The sequence below is a fragment of the Phyllobates terribilis genome, unplaced genomic scaffold (assembly GCF_046119375.1).
Source record: "Phyllobates terribilis strain yellow unplaced genomic scaffold, ASM4611937v1 Scaffold_10__3_contigs__length_209671492, whole genome shotgun sequence".
Classification (NCBI taxonomy): domain Eukaryota; kingdom Metazoa; phylum Chordata; class Amphibia; order Anura; family Dendrobatidae; genus Phyllobates; species Phyllobates terribilis.
Window position 1 is genome coordinate 69,477,350 of NW_027362770.1, and position 21,370 is coordinate 69,498,719.

The following is a 21,370-nucleotide window of genomic DNA, read 5'->3' on the forward strand; positions in this document are numbered from 1 at the left end:
AGACCTTCATTTAAAAACTGCATTTTGTGTTTACTTATGTTATCTTTGTCTAATATTTAAATTTGTTTTGTGATCTAAGTGTAATCAAATGCAAAAGTGTGACAAACATGCAAAAGTGTGACCACATTTAAGTGTGACAAACATGCAAAAGAATAAGAAATCAGGAAGGAGGCAAACACTTTTTCACACCAGTGTACAGTTGAAACCAGTTTACATACACTATATAAAAAGACACACATGCATGTTTTCCTCAATATCTGACATGTAATCAGAATAAACCTTTCCCGTTTTAGGTTAATTAGGATTACCATAATTTTTAATATTTGCCAAATGCCAGAATAATCAGAGAGAGAGAATGTTTTAAGGAATTTTTATTGCTTACTGTAAAGTCAAAAGTTACATACATTTCATTAGTACTTGGTACCATTGAACTTAAACTGAATGACTTGAGTCAAACGTTTGAGATATCCTTCCACAAGCTTCTCACAATAGTTGGTTGGAATTTGGGCCCATTCCTCCTCACAAAACTGATGTAACTGATCCAGGTTTGTAGGTTGCCTTGCACGCACCTGCCTTTTCAGCTTTGCCCATAAATTTTCAATAGGATTGAGATCAGGGCTTTGTGATGGCCACACCAAAACATTGACTTTGTTATCCTTAAGCCACTTTGTTACCATTTTGGCAGTATGCTTCGGGTCATTGTCCATTTGGAAGATCCATTTCCGCCCAAGCTTTAAATTCCTGGCTAATTTCTTGAGGTGTTGCTTCAGTATTGCCACATAATCTTCTTTTCTCATTATGCCATCTATTTTGTGAAGTGCACCAGTCCCGCCTGTAGCAAAACAATCCCACAACATGATGCTGCCACCCCCCGTGTTTCATAGTTGGGATGGTGTTCTTAGGCTTCCAAGCTTCTCCCTTTTTCCTCCAAATATAACAATGGTCATTATACCCAAAAAGTTCAATTTTCGTTTTATCAGACCACAGGATATGTCTCCAAAAATGAAGGTCTTTGTTCCTGTGTGCATTTGCAAACATTAATCTGGCTTTTTTATGTTTCTTTTGGAGTAATGGCTTCTACCTGGCAATGCGGCCTTTCAGCCCATGTTGATACAGTACTCATTTCACTGAGGATATTGACATAATCTTACCAGCTTCCACCATCATCTTCACAAGGTCTTTTGCTTTTGTCCTTGGGTTGATATGCACATGTCGAACCAAAGCACGTTCAACTCTGGGACACAGAACCCGTCTCCTTCATGAGCGGTTCGATGGCTGGACATTCCCATCTTGTTTGTATTTGTGTATAATTGTTTGTACAGATGAACGAGGCATCTTCAGGTTTCTTGAAATTGTACCCAAGGATGAGCCAGACTTGTGAAAGTTGACAATTCTCTTCCTGATATCTTGGCAGATTTCTTTAGTCTTTCTACATTAAGAAGCAGTGTGTTTCAGGTGTGCATTAAGATACATCCACAGGTGTATCTCTAATTAACTCAGATGTTGTCAAAAAACTATCAGAATCTTCCAAACACATGACATCATCATAGGGGCAGTCCAGAAATGTTTAAAGGCAAAGTAATCTTAGTGTATGTAAACTTTTGACTTTGCAGTAAGTAATAAAAATGCCTTAAAACATTCTCTCTCTCTCTCTCATTATTCTGTCATTTGGCAGATATTTAAAATGATGGTAATCCTAATTGACCTAAAACGGGAAAGGTTTATTCTGATTTCATGTCAGATATTGAGAAAAACATGCATATGTGTCTTTTTATATAGTGTATGTAAACTTCTGGTTTCAACTGTATATATATAGTCTTAGGCAGGTGTGTAGAAGGAGTCCTCCAAAGTAAGAATGTCATCAAAAATAGAAGAGAAAATGTGTTTTTATCGAATAACAAAATGCTAAGTGAATGAGCAAAAGAGAATAGTAAATGAAGTCAATATTTGGTGTGACCACCGTTTGCGTTTACTACACCATCAAAGCATCAATTCTTCTAGGTACACTTGCACACAGTCTTTGAATTAACTAAACATCTTGGAAAACTATCAGATCTTCTGCGGATGTAACTTGCACAAATCAAATCTCTCTGGTTCTTCATGTAATAGCAGACAGACTTAATGATGTTGAGATCAGGGGCCATATCATCACTTCTAGGACGTCTTGTCATTTACACTGAAGATAGACATTGGCTGCATATTTGGGGCTGCTGTCCTTCTACAGGATAAGCTTTGAGCCAATCAGATTTCTTACTTATGGCATGTCATGATGGATAAGTATTTGCCTATGTTTCTCGGCATTGAGGACACCAAAAAAATGGCAAGTTTGAGGACTTAGAAGTAATGGTCAGACATGGAAGCTTAGTGCAGCAGATGAGACACATGCTTACTTTCCTTTAAAATCAGATGTCCAGCAGTGCCATCAGCTCAGAACTGGCAGAAACCAGTAGCACGAAGCTTAACCCATGTACTGTTCAGAGAAGTTTGATCAGAAGTGGTTTAGAATTGCAGATTTTTGGCTGCAATTCTTGGAAGAATTGCAGCTAAAAAACTATAGCTTTGACATGGAAAAAAGGCTCAGAGACTAAACTATGCATAAAAACATAGGAACTGGGTTGAAGCAAAAATTGCTGCAAGTTATTTGGATTAAACAGTCAAAATTTCAAATATTTCACTATAACATAAGGCATTTTATTCTCCATTGGTTGAAGAGTAGTACAATAATGAGTGTCTGCAAGCAAAAGTGATGCATGGTGGAGGCTCCTTGAAATTTGGGCCTGCATTTCAGTTAATTGGAGTTGGGAATTTGCAAAGGAATTGTCCTCACTTGCTGAGAAGTACCAGAAGACACTTATCATGCATGATACTATTATACAAGACAATCAAAAAGGCATTTGATTGGCTCCAAATTTATTTTGCGGAAGGACAATGACTCCAACCATGCAGTCAATATCATTAAGAACTATATTCAGCATAAAGAAGAACAAGGAAGTGATGATCTGGCCTCCACAGAGCTCTGCTCTCAACATCATCCAGTCAGTCTAGAATGGCATGTATAGACAGAATGACAGAAGATATTTGGTAAGCTTTCCAATATGTTTGGAAAGCTTACCAAACATCTTGGAAATGTTCCTTCAAAAACTAAGTACAAGTGTACCTCATAGAACTGATGCTGTCTTGGAGTCAAAGTGTGATCACACCAAATATTTAGATTTCTCTTTTGTTCAATTCAGTTTGCATTTTGCTAATTGATAAAAATATACTATTAACATAGTGGAGTGACTTGTACGTCACGCAATCCTCGGATGCAGCCCTAATTGAAGCTCTGTCTAACTACTCTCCTAATCTTAAGAATGGGAATTTTATTCTATATAGAAAATCTAGCTCACCACATTATGTTTGGTGCTGTAGTCCGGAGCAAGGAAACGGTTCTGCCAGAACATGTAATTTAAAAGAATGAGGGGAGAATCCTGCTTCATGGGGGCAGTCTTCTTTATTCAATGGAAAGATTCAGATTACGTTAAAACCATTGCAAAATTAGAAAAGGCATCCTTCAACGCGTTTCACGTGTCTAAGCACGCTTAATAATGATGGAAAATGTCTGTAAGTGGAGTGCTGAAACAGCTGTGAGTTCCGGAGAGCACACCAATGGCTTAATTATTACTGATGATATCAAAGTCTCATATAATAAGTGAATAAAAACAAGTTATTGCAAAGGATGACCTTTACACATATAGGGAAAGCCTTATGAATAACAAGCATACAGTTATCGCGGTTATCCGATGGACCCTGATGCAAAATTTAGGCCTGTCCTCCCCCTGCATGTTAGTCAGATGTACAGGTGCTTCTCACTAAATTAGAATATCATCAAAAAGTTAATTTATTTCAGTTCTTCAATACAAAAAGTGAAAGTCATATATTATATAGAGTCATTACGAACAGAGTGATCTATTTCAAGTGTTTATTTCTGTTAATGTTGATGATTATGGCTTACAGCCAATGAAAACACAAGTCATTATCTCAATAAATTAGAATACTTTATAACAACAGCTTGAAAAATGATTTTAAAATCCGAAATGTTGGCCTACTGAAATGTATGTTCAGTAAATGCACTCAATACTTGGTCGGGGCTCCTTTTGCATCAATTACTGCATCAATGCAGCGTGGCATGAAGGCGATCAGCCTGTGGCACTGCTGAGGTGTTATGGAAGCCCAGGTTGCTTTGATAGCAGCCTTCAGCTCTTCTGCATTGTTGGGTCTGGTGTCTCTCATCTTCCTCTTGACAATACCCCATAGATTCTCTATGGGGTTAAGGTCAGGCGAGTTTGCTGGCCAATCAAGCACAGTGATACTGTTGTTTGTAAACCAGGTATTGGTACTTTTGGCAGTGTGGACAGGTGCCAAGTCCTGCTGGAGAATGAAATTTACATCTCCAAAGAGCTTGTCGGCAGAGGGAAGCATGAAGTGCTCTAACATTTCCTGGTAGACGGCTGCGCTGAACTTGGTCTTGATAAAACACAGTGCACCTACACCAGACTCTGGGACCTTGATTTCCAAATGAAATGCAATATTTACTTTCCATTTACTTAGTGTCAATGACTGCCTTCTGGATATGTGTCAAGTCAGTAGTCTTCAGCATTATTGTGGAGCCTACTGAAACAGACTAGGGACCTTTTTAAACGCTTAGGAAGCCTTTGCAGGTGTTTTTCGCTAATTATTTTAATTTACTGAGAGAATGACTTTTGTGTTTTCATTGGCTGTAAGCCATAATCATCAACATTAACAGAAATAAACACTAGAAATAGATCACTCTGTTTGTAATGACTCTATATAATATATGAGCTTCACTTTTTGTATTGAAGAACTGAAATAAATTAACTTTTTGATGATATTCTAATTTAGTGAGAAGCTCCTGTATATATATTTAAGTACATATCAATAAGTGTAATTATAGGCAGGCTGAATGCTTATTGACACATCGATCCTTAAAAGAAAGTGATTACAAGGCCTAGTGTCAGTTCTTGTGTTTCAATGCTTGATAACAGCCTGTAAGTGACGCTCATGCTGATTTGTGCGAATTAGTACAGGACAATTGACCACTGGCAGCTTATGTTATTTCTTCTTATCTTGATGTCTAATGGTTGACCAGTAGTGCGCATAAACTTTGTGGATGTGAACTAATGACAGGGTGGTTAACCCCTAACATGTAAACTCTGAAGGCGTGATGATTGATGATGATAATGGGGTTAATATGATTGTGATAGCTTATATTAACTCTTAATTGGAGGCCCATAGTCACAACCATGCTAATGAGAACTGGGGCACATATATATTTGTATAGTAATGCACAAAAATATCTAAAATGGTAGATAGCTGTTTTTTCTATTAATTTATTACTATTCAGTAGAGTTTATTATTTTTTTGCATCTATAAATAGTGTATATTTAATAATGCAGCATGATGTCTTTCTGTAGGTTCAGGCAATGTGGAATTCTTTTATTTAATTTGAAGATCCACCAAGCTTCTCTATTTCTTAATATTTTTTTCCATGCCAAGTCCTCGTTTTTTGTTTTTTTCTATGGCATATTATTATGGAAGAATTGCTGCAATTATGTTTCTAGATAAAATGTCTGGACGCTTGTGACATATTTCTGGTCGCATGATTATTGTCTATGTCGTGCAAATGTTCTCTGATATGGGTTTTGAGTTGACGTGTGGTGCTACCTACATATTTTAATTCACATGTAGTGCATTTTATGCCACACTTATAAAATCCTTTGCTAGTTAACCAACTGCAATTATTTCTGGATTATCTATTATTTAAATAGCTCGGTGCTAATACCAAACCTAATGTGGGTGCGTGTTTTGAAACCACCCTACAACCTTTTTTGTGAATGGGTGTAATATTGGGATCTTCCTCTAAAATTGTCAGGTTTCTATGAAATAATTTTTTGATATTGGAAAATTGGTTGCTTGCTGAAATATAATAATAATATAATAACTATAATTCCAATGTTAATGGTGACATGCTTGTGTGTTATCAGTAAGATTGGAATAGCACTGAATTTTGAAGCGCGGTTTGTCTTCAACAATCTTTTTTGCTCTATCTATTGTCCAGTTTTTATAACCCTTATTTTTTAACCTTTAGTGTATTTGTTCGACCTCCTGTTTGTAACTATCCTCACTGCTGGAATTGCATTCAGCTTATGTGAATTCCACAACCGGGATAGCCTATATAGCGTGTATCGGGTGATGGCTCTGAGCGTGTAGGATGGTAATCACTTTCTTTTTAGGATCGATGTCTCAAAAAGCATTTAGCCTGCCTCCAGTTTTTACTAATGCAATGGGGTTCCGTAGAATTTTTTCATAGCTTAGCGATATAATTACATTTATTGATATGTATTTAAATGCACGTATGTTTGTTATTCATAAGGCTTTCCCTATATGTGTAAATGTCAGGGTGAATCCCGCTTGACTAGTATTTGCTTAATTCAGCGCAAGAGGGTTTCTAGGACAGACAAGACCCACTTTGTGGCTACGTTCCCATGATGGTGAATTTTTGATGTTGCAGATTTTCCGCACCTATTAAGTAATTTATGTTACTTACATTTTTTTACATGCGTTTTTATTGTCTTTTTGTATCTCTTTGGTATGTATTTTTTTTTAATAAATCTGCTTTGTTTTTGATGCTTCCTGGTATTTAACTTTGACAATACTTTATTGACATAGTTATATGCGCATCACATGCATTTTTAATGCGTTTCCACAGTGGAAAAGCACTAAAAACGCACGTGCATTTTTTACCTGTGGATTTTCTGCATCTAAAGCAATTCTATGGGAAAAACCTTCACGTAAACCCCAGCGTTCTCACAGAAGAAATTGACATGTAGCGGTTTTGAAACGCACACCGCAGCTCAGTTTGCGCTGAAAAAACAAAGTGGGCATGAGATTTCTATAAATCCCATCCACTTCCCTGGAACTCATTCTACGTTCCCACAATGAGGTTTCGGTGATTTTTTTACGCTGCGTACTTTTGAAAAAATCCATGTAACCTATTTTACTTCATGGGTGCAGAAATAGTGCAGAAAATTTGCAACATCAAAAACTAAACTTACCAAAAAGCTCATCGTGGGAACGTAACCTAAGATGTTGCGTTTTTGACACCGTAAACAAATGCAACATCAATAACTCACCAAAGACTCATCATGGGCACACAGCCAGAAATGAGGATGTAAGTATTGGATGAGCCCTATTCCATGTAAAATATTTGAAATATATTGTATATAATAAATATAAATAAAAAATAATAACAGTTGTCATGTTAGATCATGCACATTTGATTTGCAAAGCCTGCAAGTGTGCAAAATGCTATGATTGAATACATTTGTACATGTATTGACGTCACTATATCTATTCACACAAAACATAAACCATTTATGATTGCTAGGTGCTTTCTTATGTATAATTACATACATGCTTATTTCTCTTTTTTGTTACAAATAGGTTTCCAGTTAATATTCAGTTTGTGTAAAACTCTGCATTTGACAATTAGCTATATAGCCATCAAGTGTAACATAATTACATCTTATTGCATGTCAAATTAAATGACAATTTACTACACTATGTTCAGTATAGTTAAAACTTGCTTCCTGAAAATCAATGACAAGTAAGTAAGGTAACTGCATCTGAAAGTTCATAGCTTCAGGAGCAAAGCTCCTTCCACATGCCATAAATGCCGGCTGTGTAACACAGCCGACGTCAGGTTCTAACAATAGCTGCTGTTAACTATTTAGATGTTGTTGTCAATGTCTGCATGCATGGGCTACCATTAGCCCACTGTAATGTGATCACGTATCAACAATGGGTTACCATGGCAGCTGGGGTCCTTCTTAAGGCCAACATCAATGCTATCTTGTTACCCCTGTAAAGCTCGGCTACAGGCGGAGCTTCATAGGAGATTACAATTGTCTCTTTATACTTTAATACCACAGTATTATTGTGTAAGCGATCAGACAATCGCAGATAAAAAATGAAATACATTTTTTAATAGTTTATATATAAAAAATTAAAAATTAAAAAAAAAATGGAATCCCCCCCTCATATTCCCCCTATTAAAAATAAAGAATTGAAAAAAATAAATAAATTAAAATAAAATAAACATATCTGATCCATCAAAGTATGGTCTATCAAAATGTAAAATTAATTAAACCATATAGTAAATGCTGTAAAGAAAAAGAAAATGACCGGTCACCAGACTTCCCTAAAAAAATGTAATAGAAACCGATGAAAGCGTCTTATGTACCCAAAATTGGTATCATTCAAACCGTCAAAAAAAAACAAGCCCTCACACAGCTTTATTGATGGAAAAATAAAAACCTTACAGGTCTCAGAAAATGATGGCACTAACACATTTTGTTTTACAAACTTCTGATTTTTTTTCCACTATTTAAATATAAAAAAATCTATGGAAGTTTGGTATTGCCATAATTGTACTGACCGGGTCATGTTTCCTAGTCATTTTTACCCAAAAAACAATAATGGAATTGCATTTATTTCATCATGTCACCCCATTTGGAACTTTTTCCCCCCTTTCACTGCATTCTATGGTAAAATGGCTGGTGTTATTCAAAATTACTACTCATTCTGCAAAAAAACCCCAGGCCCTCATATGATTGTACCGATGGAAAAATAAAAATGGTATGGGAGGGAGAAATGAAAATCTAAAAATGAAAATTGCCTGGCAAAGGGCTCATGTGCTAAAAGGACTGTCCAAGCTTAGAAAAAAAGAGTCTGACGTTTTCTAGCAACTGCAAAGCTCATATCTGTGAACGGCGTCTGGTACTACTTTTTTCTCTAGTCTTGGACAACGTTATGTAATGAACAAAAGTATCAAATGCAATGTAAATGTCCCCAACATGCTAGATTTGACATCTTCTGGCAATATAGCTAAGCTTAATCAAAGGTAGAGCTTCACTTTAAATATAATGCATGATGGGGCTTAACACCTTAGTAGAATTATTAATAATAAATTGTTTAACAACAACATTTTGTAGCATTCTGTTTCTTTTTTTGTTTAAATATGCCCTGAATATTTAGGGGTTATTACATAGTTTATTGAACTATTATATACAGAAGTGCAATAAATAGCTATATACAATACATACCATAGACGGAAAAGATGCAGCGATTTTTAAACAGTGCAAATTTTCCCAGTAAAACTATATCTGAAAACCAAAATACATGTTAAAATGTACATGTGTCAAAAGTAACCTCTAAAATGTTCATCTAAAAAAGTATAATTCACATCTCAGTATGTATATTGAAACACCACATGTAGACATGGCTTGTAAAAGCGTTCTGTCTGATGATGGAGTCATCTGTCATATTAGCAGCATTTTTTTTTTAAAAGTGAGGCTAGTGCAGGATCACGCAACTGTGACACCTTATGTCATTAACAGGAAAAACTGTATTGGGAATTCCAAAGAAACTGAATGATTGTGCTCACATAAGTGTTTTGTTATAGTTGCAGCAGATAACAAATATGTTATTGCATGTAGTTAATCTTATTTTGGGAAAAAAAAAACACTTGTTTAGTGCAGTTTTTCTGGTTACCTGCTCAGAAGCTACTCATTGAGAAAGAGCACCTGCGTCGGTTAACATGGAACAAAAGTATTTTCAAGTTACGTGAAGTCTTCCAGCATTCCTGAAAATATTTGCAAATACAAAGTACAAAAATAAAGCTTTTCCTCATTTTTTCAACATTGTAAAAATATTCCTCTGGCGCAGTAATCTTGAAAATGATAATGAGCGCTTAATAAAATGCCTTTAGCACAAATCTAGTGCAGAAATAAAACCACATTAGGAGAGCAGTGTTATTGTTCCTTTTGATTGGACTTTTTTGCAAAGTTGTCAGCGCTAGATTCAAACTGGGAAGATTTTATTAAAGAAGCTCATTTTCTTATTTTAGTTTTCGCCTTTCACCTGACTTTGTAGGTCGTATTCTTTTAGTCCTTTTAGTTACTGTCGTGTATTTAAAAGGCCTCTGTAGCTGCACCACTCCCTTTAGGTACCTCTTCAAAAAATGCACGTCTTGCTGAGTTTCTCTAGTTTTTGGTCCTTTTCGAGGCCTTCCCTTTTTGGTAAAACCAACATACCAGCCGGAATATTTTGCTGACATCAAAGCTGTATAATTATTTTCTAGCACTTTTTCAATAAAGACACATTCTTTGCTTCTTCCATCTGGCTGTAAAATACAAAAAGAGAAAAAAAAAAAAAACTTGTCAAGAATCAATACAAAAAATAACTAGTGCCTCCTATGTAACACAAAAAGCACAGCAATAGCACACCGGGGTTGTGTATACATATCATGCGCCTTACAGTAATCAGCTTAAACAAATTGTGTCCACCAGTTCTGTGACTGTCATGGGATAGAATAGAAGTGGCAACCCATGGGCTTGCTGCCAAAGCCTCCCAATTCTGATGGATGGAATCAGAGCTGGACTGGGAGAAAAAAGCAACCTTGGCACATAAACCATGCCAACCCACATGCAATGTGCCCCGCAATCACAGAAAAACAGTGGCATGCTATGCTGACTTTAGCTTTACTTGTTATACCCCTTGTTAAAAATGTGTTGTATAATCACTTTGAAGCTTCATTCAGATGTCTGTGTTACATGTACATGTTGTATCCATTTTTTTCACCGATGCAACACATATCTATTATAATTAATAGTGCTGGTGACATGTCCGGCTTTATTTCATTGATCGTGTGTCTGTGCAAAACACACAGAGACATGTCCGGTTTTTTCAGACAGCACAAATGACAAAAGGGCAAATAGAAGTCTATGGAACTGTGAAAACCACATACAGCACACGGATGGCATCAGTGTATACTCTGTGCGCTGCACATGTTTAACATTGCAAAGTATAGGAGAAGCTTTGTCATTTATTTATCTATCCGTGAAAAACACTGATGGTAACAACGGGCACACGGATGGCACACTGATGACACACTGATGACACACTGATGATATAAACCGACACACTGATGACACTGATGGTAACAATGGACACATGGATGACACGCTGATGACACTGATGGTAACAATGGACACATGGATGACACGCTGACACACTGATGGTAACAACAGACACATGGATGACACACTGATGGTAACAATGGACACATGGATGACACGCTGACACACTGATGATAACAACGGACACACGGATGACACACAGATGACACACTGATGGTAACAATGGCCACACGGATGACACACTGATGACACTGATGGTAACAATGGACACATGGATGACATGCTGATGACACACTGATGGTAACAATGGACACACTGATGGTAACAACGGACAAACTGATGCACAACACTGCTGACACCGGTACCATTTTTTCACTTATATGTTTAATCATGAACGTGTGAATGAGGCCTCAATAGTAAGCCACACCCCATCTTATATGTTGGACAGACACAAGCTCTATACAGACGGTCTGTAAACGAATACCACACTGCAGGCCATAAGGGAGAATGCACCACTGATCAGACTCCAGCAGAATACGGAACGTATCAAAGCTCATTCTCCTGCTCTAACACAGGCTTCACATGCTTAAAGAGGACCTGTCAGCATGAATTTGAATTTTAAAGGGAAGCTGACAGGCCCCCATGCCCTCCAACCAAGCAGCATTCACCTATGTATGATTAAACTCCCTGCCTAACCAGCCCTGTATAACATAATTTAGTAAAATAAATGCTTTACAAAAGAATTTATAATATTCCCATTACCTATGCTAATGAGGGCTTTGTCTAGTCGATGGGGCGTTAGTTGCCACAGACTAATCAGTCCTCTTTCTATGTCATCATGCCCTTGTGGACGTGATAACATAATTTGCATGAGCCGGCCTCATCTCCAGCCCATGCAAATCTAGCGTATGCGCACTGCTCATTTCGGCAGCGTCAATGCGTCTGTGAAGCCGGTTGCACGCCTCTGAAGTTGGGAAGTGTACACCCGGCTTCAGAGATCAGCGGGGCCTGCGACCAAGTAAACTATTACGCCCAAAGGTGGCGCATGTGGATTTGTGGACTCACTGTCCCAGAGGGCTGGCCTAGGAAGGGGCATAGCTAAGCAGCTATCTGCAACCCAATCTGTCTCCACCATCAGGAGCTCCAGTTAACACCAGGTAGACTCTTAGCTAAGCCACTTCCTAGGTAGGCCAGCCATGTGGCACAAGTCCACGAGCGCCACTTTCAGGCATAATAGTCCTGGGCTACACTTTTGGCAGCAATACTGAGCGGCATCTGAAGATTTCATGCCATTCAATAGATTACTTTGTACAGAGGTTGTAGCTCTATAGGTAAATTATGTTAATTGTATCACAAAAAGTTTTCAAGGTCAAATGTTTCTAGGATGCAAGGATAACAAAAATGCAGAGGTATCTTCTGGCCCCGCTATCCACTTTGGACATAATCACTGATGCTTGGATTGATATAATTACTTATTTGTCAATAAATAGAAATATCATGAAACACTATGAAGACGGTCATCAAGAAGTGGGCTCAATTTGGCACAACAAAGAAACCCTCTGAACTGGACGTCCTTGAAAAATTGATGAAAAGACAAGAAGTAAATTGGTCCTGGAGACTGTCAAGAGGCCTCCAGCAACATTAAAGGAGCTGCAGTAATGTCTGGTAAGTACTGATTATGTACTGAATATTACAACAATCTCCCATATTCTTCATATGTCTAGCCTGTGGGGTAGAGAAGAAATCTAGATATCTAGATGTGGGGAACAGAGTGCACAATAGGGTGATACCCTATGGAGGGAGAGTGAGTAAGTGCTAGATTAACGATAATCTGGTGGAGTTGTGACAGTCACAACTCCCATGTAAGTATGAATAAAAAAACAGAGCGAAACCGCGGTGTGGTGGGCAAGCAGAGCATAGCGAAACCGTAGGTGCGGTGAACAAGCAGAGCAGAGCGAAACCGCAGGTGCGGTGAACAAGCAGAGCAGAGCGAAACCGCAGGTGCGGTGAACAAGCAGAGCAGAGTGAAACCACAGGTGCGGTGAACAAGCAGAGCAGAGCGAAACCGCAGATGCGGTGGACAAGCAGAGCAGAGCAAAACCGCAGATGCGGTGGACAAACAGAGCAGAGAGAAACCGCAGGTGCGGTGGACAAGCAGAACCAGATACACACAGGGTACTTGCAATGAAGTAGCGAGTGGACACAAAACTCACAAACAGAAGTACAGAGACAACGAGTTGGAGTTAGGTGCAGGTTCAGACACTGCAGGAAAAGGGAAGGTTTGGACATAGAGACAAAATAGGTAACAGACTAGGACACAGTTCAGACAGGAACTGAACCAGGAACAAGATACAGGAACGAGTCTGGGAACTCAGCCCCCAGGGTGGCGGAAACAGATTAGAAGTCACAGATACAGGTAACAGGCCTGGGTATACAACCCCCAGAGTGGTGGAACAGATTAGAAGTCACAGAAAGAAATAACGGGCCTGAGTATACAGCCCCCAGGGTGGCGGAGCAGACTAGAAGTCACAGATACAGGTAACAGGCCTGGGTATTCAGCCCCCAGGGTGGCGGAAACAGACAAGATACAGGACAGAACCTGGCAACTCAGTTGCACAGAACACACTGAAAGAAAGTGTTGCTCAGGTACCTCCTACTGGGTGGAGGGGGTTTAAGTATCCAGTGACTCACAGCAATAGGCTGGGGACGCATTAGGAGTGCGCACACAGTAACTATAAGAATCAGGCAGTAACCGCGCCGCCGCCCATAGCAATCAGACAAGAGACATGCACACAGAAGGTACTGGAGCAAAGTGTGCAGCCTGGACTGATAGGTAAGATGGCGGTCTTGCATGGTGGGAGGTGGTAAGCCATGCCAGCACGCCACCAGGGATGTTACAAATTCTAGAAATTACTTGGTTGTGTAATGCATGTGACAATAATCATCCGTATTCTTCATATGTCTGGCTTGTGGGGTAGGGTGACAAGACTGAAGCATTTTCTTATAAAGAAGAACATCCAAGTCTGGCTATATTTTGCCAAAATCTACATCAAGTCTACCAAAAGCATGTGGAAAATCATATTATGGTCTGATGAGACCAAAGTTGGACTTTTTGGGTATCATTTGTGCAAAGCCAACACTGCAAACTGCAAAAAGAACAACACCATAGCCACAATTAATCATATAGGCATCATTATACTTTGGGGCTGTTTTTCAGCAGCTGAAACTGGGGCTTTAGTCAAGGTTGAGGGAATAATAAACAGTTCCAAATATCAGTCAATTTTGCAACAAAACCTTCAGGCCTCTGCTAAAAAGTTGAAGACGATGAGGAATTTTACCTTTCAGCACAACAAGCTAAGCTCTCAATCTCTAACTCAACAATTGAATGACTTCGGCAGAAGAAGATCAAAGTTTTAGGATGGCCCAGCCAGAGCACAGACCTGAATCCAACTGAAAATCAGTGGGTGACCTGAAGAGGGCACTGTACGCAGGAGATGGCCTCATAATCTGACAGGTTTGGAGGGCTACTGCAAGTAAGAATGGGCAAAGAATGACAATTCCGGATGTGCCATGCTGATAGACTCCCACAGAAAAGACTATATGCAAATTGCCTCTTCAGAGAAAAAGAGGACTTGAACTCTATAGCGCCACCTATTGAAAGCAGCAATCCTACAAGTCACAATCAACCCTTTAACGAGTCGTGCAATATGACTTTGGATAAAAGCCAAATCAGAATCTCAATTTGCAGACACGGTGTTTCAGGCTGTTGGCCCTCGCCAGTACAAAGTATGAGAACTGATTTGGCTAGGTGAGAGGCTCTGGACTGAGGTCTAAGGGGTAACGTTTCTCCTTGTGGAGAGTGACATACCGGCTCTGGCACGGTAAGGAGGCTTATTCGTCGTGCATGTTGTCATAAATTCAAAGGTACTTCAACAAAGCTTAAGGGTGTGCATATTTATAAAACCACATTATTTTAGTTCTTTATTTTTCTTTTTCCAACTGAAAAGATTTAATTTTCTTTTTAAATTGAATAATACAGATTATAGGTGACATTAAAAGTGGAAAAAGTTCTGAAATTATTCTTTTTGATTTCATATTTTTACATGCCGAAAAGCTGTGTAGACTTTTTATGCCAACTGTCTATATAACACTAGTGTCCATTTGGTGTCCTTTTTTTAAATGGAAGGAAAAGTCCTGCAGGCAAAACTTTTTATTTCATTATAAAAAAGGACATTACAGAGACTTCAATAATATTCAATGGGGCCTAACCGCTTCTCTTTGTATATCTGATGCAACAGATCATTTGTTTCTAAAACAAAGGGAATGACTGAACGGACATGTAAACAGAACCTTAGGTGGTTGTCCAGTGCCACCAAAATCAGCGGGTTCAACCAGTATTATTGTAATGTACATGATGGATCTCCTGACTCTCATTCCAACAGAGGATGTTAGGGGAAAGAAGGACCAGAATAATACATTTCAGCACCAGATCTTTTAATTTTTCTGGGTGTTTTTCCACCACCAGAGATGTCTGGCAGCCAATTCGGGTAGGGTCGGATGATGCGGCTGGCTGCAGATAGATTAAAAGGAGCTTGCCATGCGCAACAGTATCATTTACCTGCAGATATAGGATAAATCTGCAGGTAGATAGTGTTAAAATGCTGCCTAGCCACCTCTCTGAAAGAATAGCTCACTTCCAACCATAGGGGCGTGCACGGAATGGTTACAGGCATCGCTCAGTATACTGTGAGCGGAGGCTATAAGTACGCCCAAGCACTTTGAATGACATCTTTGCAAAGTGCACTGTCAATCAAAGTGCAGGGGTGTATTTACAACCTCAACTCAGAGTGTAATGTGTAGTCGCTCTGTGCGTGCCACTCTGACTGGAAGAGAGAGATTCCGGGAAGCATTACATTTAGTTTTCTCTGGGTAGCTGCACCTTCAGTAAGGTGGCTAGGCAGCATTTTAATGTCATTTACCTGCAGATTTAAAGGGAGAGGGGAAAGAACATACATAAGCGATGAGCACACCTAAATGCTGATAAAAGAATATATTTTTTATTGTACACCATAGAAAAATGATGAAGCTGTATTCTACAGCGATACATATGGGGCATCTCCTACTGACATCCCTGTTGCTTTTGGCAGCGCTCCTTCATGGTTATTCCCCATTTTCATAGGTGCCTGTAAGTTGTCATTAGCCATGTCTTTCACATGGTTTCAGTATTGACTCTAGTTACTGGGGTCCATACAAGGTTTATCTCTTGACTAATCTCCTTCCTTCTTTCTTACCCCCAAGTACTATGCACCTCTTCCTCCTGTAATTATCCATATGTTTTACTTGATATTGGTCATATGTATTTCACATTATAAGGGGCTCTATGTCTTCCATCTTATGACATTGGAGGTTATTCTATCTATTGAATAAGGATTTTTTTTCCATCTGCTTGTAACTCTATATGGATATTATTTGATGATATTGTATATGTGACCTTATGTGAGAGGGTTCTGGGTAGAGATGAGCGAACCTTTCAAGGTTTGATTCGGTTTTGATAGACAAATTTCCTGATGTCCGCCCAACAGTTCGTTGAACAGTTCGACGAACATATCGAAACCCATTGAATTCAATGGGAGGCAAAACCAAACGCATAGGCAATACCTTCAAAGGGACCCAAAATCTGCCAAAACAGATAAAATTAGGGGCAGACACCAGAAAAAGTGGCATCAATTGACCCACAGTCGGAATTTTATAATGGCACAGCAGTCAGCCATGGGCCATGCATGAGGTATTAGGGTCTGGGCCAGCATTTACAGCTTTGAATTTAACTTCAAATTAAAATGAGGTGGGTGAGGGATCAGTGTAGGCCTGCTGTCTTGGGAGTCCTGATACGTCATGCAACAACTCAAGCTGCTTTTCTGCTCAGACACACTCAGGTGGCACAAACATAAGTTTCATAGACTACTATTGGTAGAAAAATGTAAGGATAGTAACACAGGTAGTTGACTGAAAGTAAGTGCAGGCCTGCCAGTCTGGGAGCCCAACTGCTACAGGCAACATACAAGAAGGAGAGACCAACCATGCGTCTCCACATTTCAAAAAATTATTGCTATACACCACTAAAGTGGCATCAATTTCACCAGAGAAAGAATTAGTATAATGGGGCACTGACAACCCTTCCACTACAAGAAACACAACAGATGGAGACCCAACCACGAGTCTCCACATTTCAAAAAATTATTGATAACATCAGCAGCAGTAGCAACATCAGGCACAGAAGCAATGACAAAGGTGTCAAAGATTGCAATAACACAAGATCAATACAGCACACTAAAAACTACACCATCGCCTAGTCTGCACAGTCTGCGATTGGGGTACAAAAGTCTTTGGAGATCCATGATTTGAAAGTTAGGCGGTCTACACTTTAAGGGGACAACAGGATGCGCTTATCCGTCAGGACACCACCAGCAGCGCTGAAGACACGTTCTGAGAGACCTTTGTAGCGTGGTACCCACGTGGTATGAATGGCGGAAGTGAGCACACAGAGACTGTGCTTTCTGCAGCAGCGCATCTAGGCCGTTATAGTGAGTGAGAAATTGCTGTACCACCAGGTTGAGAAGCCATGCAAGGCACGTGTGTGAGATTACCCCGGCGTAGGTTCGCACCGTTATTGCACACGGCCTTCCCTGGCTCCAGGTTCAGTGGAGACAGCCATTGCTCAAACTTGGCCTGGATAGCTGTCCACAACTCTTCAGCTGTGTGAATGCGATCTATAAGGCATATTAGGCACATCTGCAGTACAGAGGTGGGGGGATTCTCTCTGCACTGTTGGAATGCGTGTCTCATTAAGGCACAGATTGAGGGCACAGGTGGAGGCCTTGGAGGAGGCAGAAGCAGTGGAGGGAGTGCTAGATACAGAGGTTTGTTCCGCAAGCCTTGGAGATTCAAAGAATTGTGGAGCAGCTTCTTCCCCACTTGCCCCCACAGCCACCAGAGTGACCCAGTGCCCAGTCAGCGAGATGTAATGCTCCTGGCCATGCTTGCCCATTCAGATGTCTGTGGTGAAATGCATGCTGGCAGACATAGATTTTTTCAAGGAAAGGGTGATGTTGTCTGCAACATGCTGGTGTAGTGCAGGCAGAGCTTTCTTAGAGATGCTGAGAGAAGGTAGAGTAGGGTGAACATGACAAACTGCTGGACTGTGAGTGATGTGCCGGCTGAGATGTTATGGTGGATTGAGAAAGATGTGGTGTGCTCCGTGAAGCAGAAACAGCAAGCATGTCCACTTCCGTAACAGCTGACGGGCTGTCACTCACCCCAACTGTAGCAGGTGGAGCTACTGTGGCCGGAGACCAGTTGGAGAACACTTGCCATGGTGACGAAGGCGGAAGAAGCAGCAGATGTGGTTGATGGGGTAGATGTGGTTGGCGAGGCCCGCTAATCTCCATTTTAGCGCAATGAGATTCCCATGCATGTAGTAGCCAAATTATTGGAATTTTTGCCTTTGTACCTTTGAATGTACCTTTCCCTTCTTTTAACCAGCTGTTTCACAAACCTAGGTCCAGACCTATCAGTCACCTGTCACTAAATTACCAATCAGTATTTATTTGCTGAGATAGTGTGGCTGGAGCACGCTATACGCAAAAAAAATTTAGATTTTGAAATGTGAACTCCTGGCTGAAGCCAAACTAGTTGCACAAAATATTTATATGCTGGAATGTGGCCTGTTTTCTGCAGCACGCTAGTAGCACAAAGAATTTATATTTTGCAATGTGGACTCCTGAATTCATCACAATATTGGCGCAAAACAATTAAAAGCTGAAATGTGGCCTGCTTTCTGTAGCACGCTATTAGCAGAAAGAATTAAGATTTTCAAATGTGGACTCCTGCCTGGCCAAAAAAATGACCAGCACCAAATATTTCTATGCACAAATGTGGCCTTGTTTCAGCATCACTGTCAGGACTCAAGCCCAGCAGCTCTTGTACACCTGGCGGCAGCTCTTCCCTCTGAGCTATTCTGCTAGCTGGACAGTTCCTGGCTAAACTGGACTCTAGTACCTATGTTGTTCCGGATTAGCTTAATCATGTGAGTTCATGATTGTACAGGCCTGGCACCTCAGTCCTTGTGAGATTATTGAGCTCCCAGCCTTTACTCAAGCTCTTCCTTCACCTGCTCCTTCCTACAAGATTATGCTGCTTCTCCTGTGTATCGACTCCTGGCTTTCCCTGATTATGTAACCTGCTAAATCCTACAAGATTATACTGCTTCTCCTATGTATTGACTTCGGGCTTTCCCTAACTATGCTACCTGCCAGTGCTGCCCCTAGTGGTTGAAATATTGTTGTTTTATTCTATATACTACTGACAACATATCTCCTAAAATAATAAAAAAGAAACAGTGCTTTCAAACCTCAAATAATGCAAAGAAAATGAGTTCTTATTCATTTAAAAACAACAATACTCATGTTTTAACTCAGGAAGAGTTCAGAAATCAATATTTGGTGGAATAACTATGATTTTTAATCACAGCTTTCATGAGTCTTGGCATGCTTTCCACCAGTCTTTCACACTGCTTTTGGGTGACCTCATTCCACTCCTGGCACAAAAATTTAAGCAGTTCTTCTTTGCTTGATGGCACGTGACTATCCATCTTCCTCTTGATTACATTCCAGAGGTTTTCAATGGGGTTCAGGTCTGGAGATTAGGCTGGCCATGACAGGGTCTTGATGTGGTGCTCTTTCATCCACACATTGATTGACCTAGCTGTGTGGCATGGGGCATTGTCCTGCTGGAAAAAACAGTCCTCAGAGTTGGGGAACATTGCCTGAGCAGAAGGAAGCAAGTTTTTTTTCAAGGAAAACCTTGTATGCGGCTTGATTCATACCTCTTTCGCAAAGATTAACCTGCCCAATTCCAGCCTTGCTGAAGCATCCCCAGACCATCACTGATCCTCCACCAAATTTCACAGTGGGTGCAAGACATTTATTTTTCAACAGGACAGTGACCCCAAACACACCTCCTGGCTGTGTAAGGGCTATTTGACCAAGAAGGAGAGTGATGGGGAGTACACCAGATGACCTGGCCTCCACAGTCACCAGACCTGAACTCAATCGAGATGGTTTGGGGTGAGCTGGACCGCAGAGTGAAGGCAAAAGGGCCAACAAGTGCTAAGCATCTCTGGGAACTCCTTCAAGATTGTTGGAAGACCATTTCCGGTGACTACCTCTTGAAGCTCATCAAGAGAATGCCAAGAGTGTGCAAAACAGTCATCAAAGCAAAAGGTGGCTACTTTGAAGAACCTAGAATATAAGACATATTTTCAGTTGTTTCACACTTTTTTGTTAAGTATATAATTCCACATGTGTTAATTCATAGTTTTGATGCCTTCAGTGTTAATGTACAATTTTCAAAGTCATGAAAATACAGAAAAATCTTTAAATGAGAAGGTGTGTCCAAACTTTTGGTCTGTACTGTATATATACATGAGTTGCAAAATGATTTTTATTAGAAAGAATAATTTTCTCCTTCAAACTTTGCTTTCGTCAAAGAATGCTTCCTTTGCAACAATTACAGCATTGCAGACCTTTGGCATTCTGGTAATTTGCTGAGGTTATCTTGAGAAATTTCACCCCATGCTTCCTGAAGCTCCTCCACAAGTTGGATTGGCTTGATGGGCACTTTTTGCGTACCATACGGTCAAGCTGCTCTCACAACAGCTCAATGGGTTTGAGATCTGCTGACTGCACTGGCCACTCCATTACAGATAGAATACCAGCTGCCTGCTTCTTCCCTAAATAGTTCATGCATAATTTGGAGGTGTGCTTTGGGTCATTGTCCTGTTATAGGATGAAATTGGCTCCAATCAAGCGCTGTCCACAGGGTATGGCATGGCGTTGCAAAATGGAGTGATAGCCTTCCTTATTCAAAATCCCATTTACCTTATACAAATCTCCCACTTTACCAGCACCAAAGCAACCCCAGACTATCACATTACCTCCACCATGCTTGACAGATGGCGCCAGGCACTCTTCCAGCATCTTTTCAGTTGTTCTGCGTCTCACAAATGTTCTTCTGTGTGATACAAACACCTCAAACTTTGATTAGTCTGTCCATAAAACTTTTTTCCAATCTTCCTCTGTCCAATGTCTGTGTTCTTTTGCCCATATTAATCTTTTCCTTTTATTAGCCAGTCTCAGATATGGCTTTTTCTTTGCCCTGAAGGCCAGCATCCCGGAGTCTCCTCTTCACTGTAGACGTTGACACTGGCGTTTTGCATGTACTATTTAATGAAGCTGCCAGTTGAGGAGCTGTGAGGCGTCGATTTCTCAAACTAG

General features: G+C 40.1%; 1 protein-coding gene across 1 annotated transcript in view; it reads right to left on the minus strand.

Moving 5' to 3' along the window:
• Positions 1-5,002: 5,002 nt before the first annotated feature.
• The window catches only part of FGF18 (fibroblast growth factor 18), a 622,141-nt gene continuing 605,773 nt past the window's right edge, over positions 5,003-21,370 (minus strand). Inside the window, exon 4 of the mRNA XM_073649281.1 lies at positions 5,003-10,243. Coding sequence (XP_073505382.1) covers positions 9,959-10,243 — 285 coding nt within the window. The 3' untranslated portion in view covers positions 5,003-9,958. The remainder of the gene's footprint in view (positions 10,244-21,370) is intronic.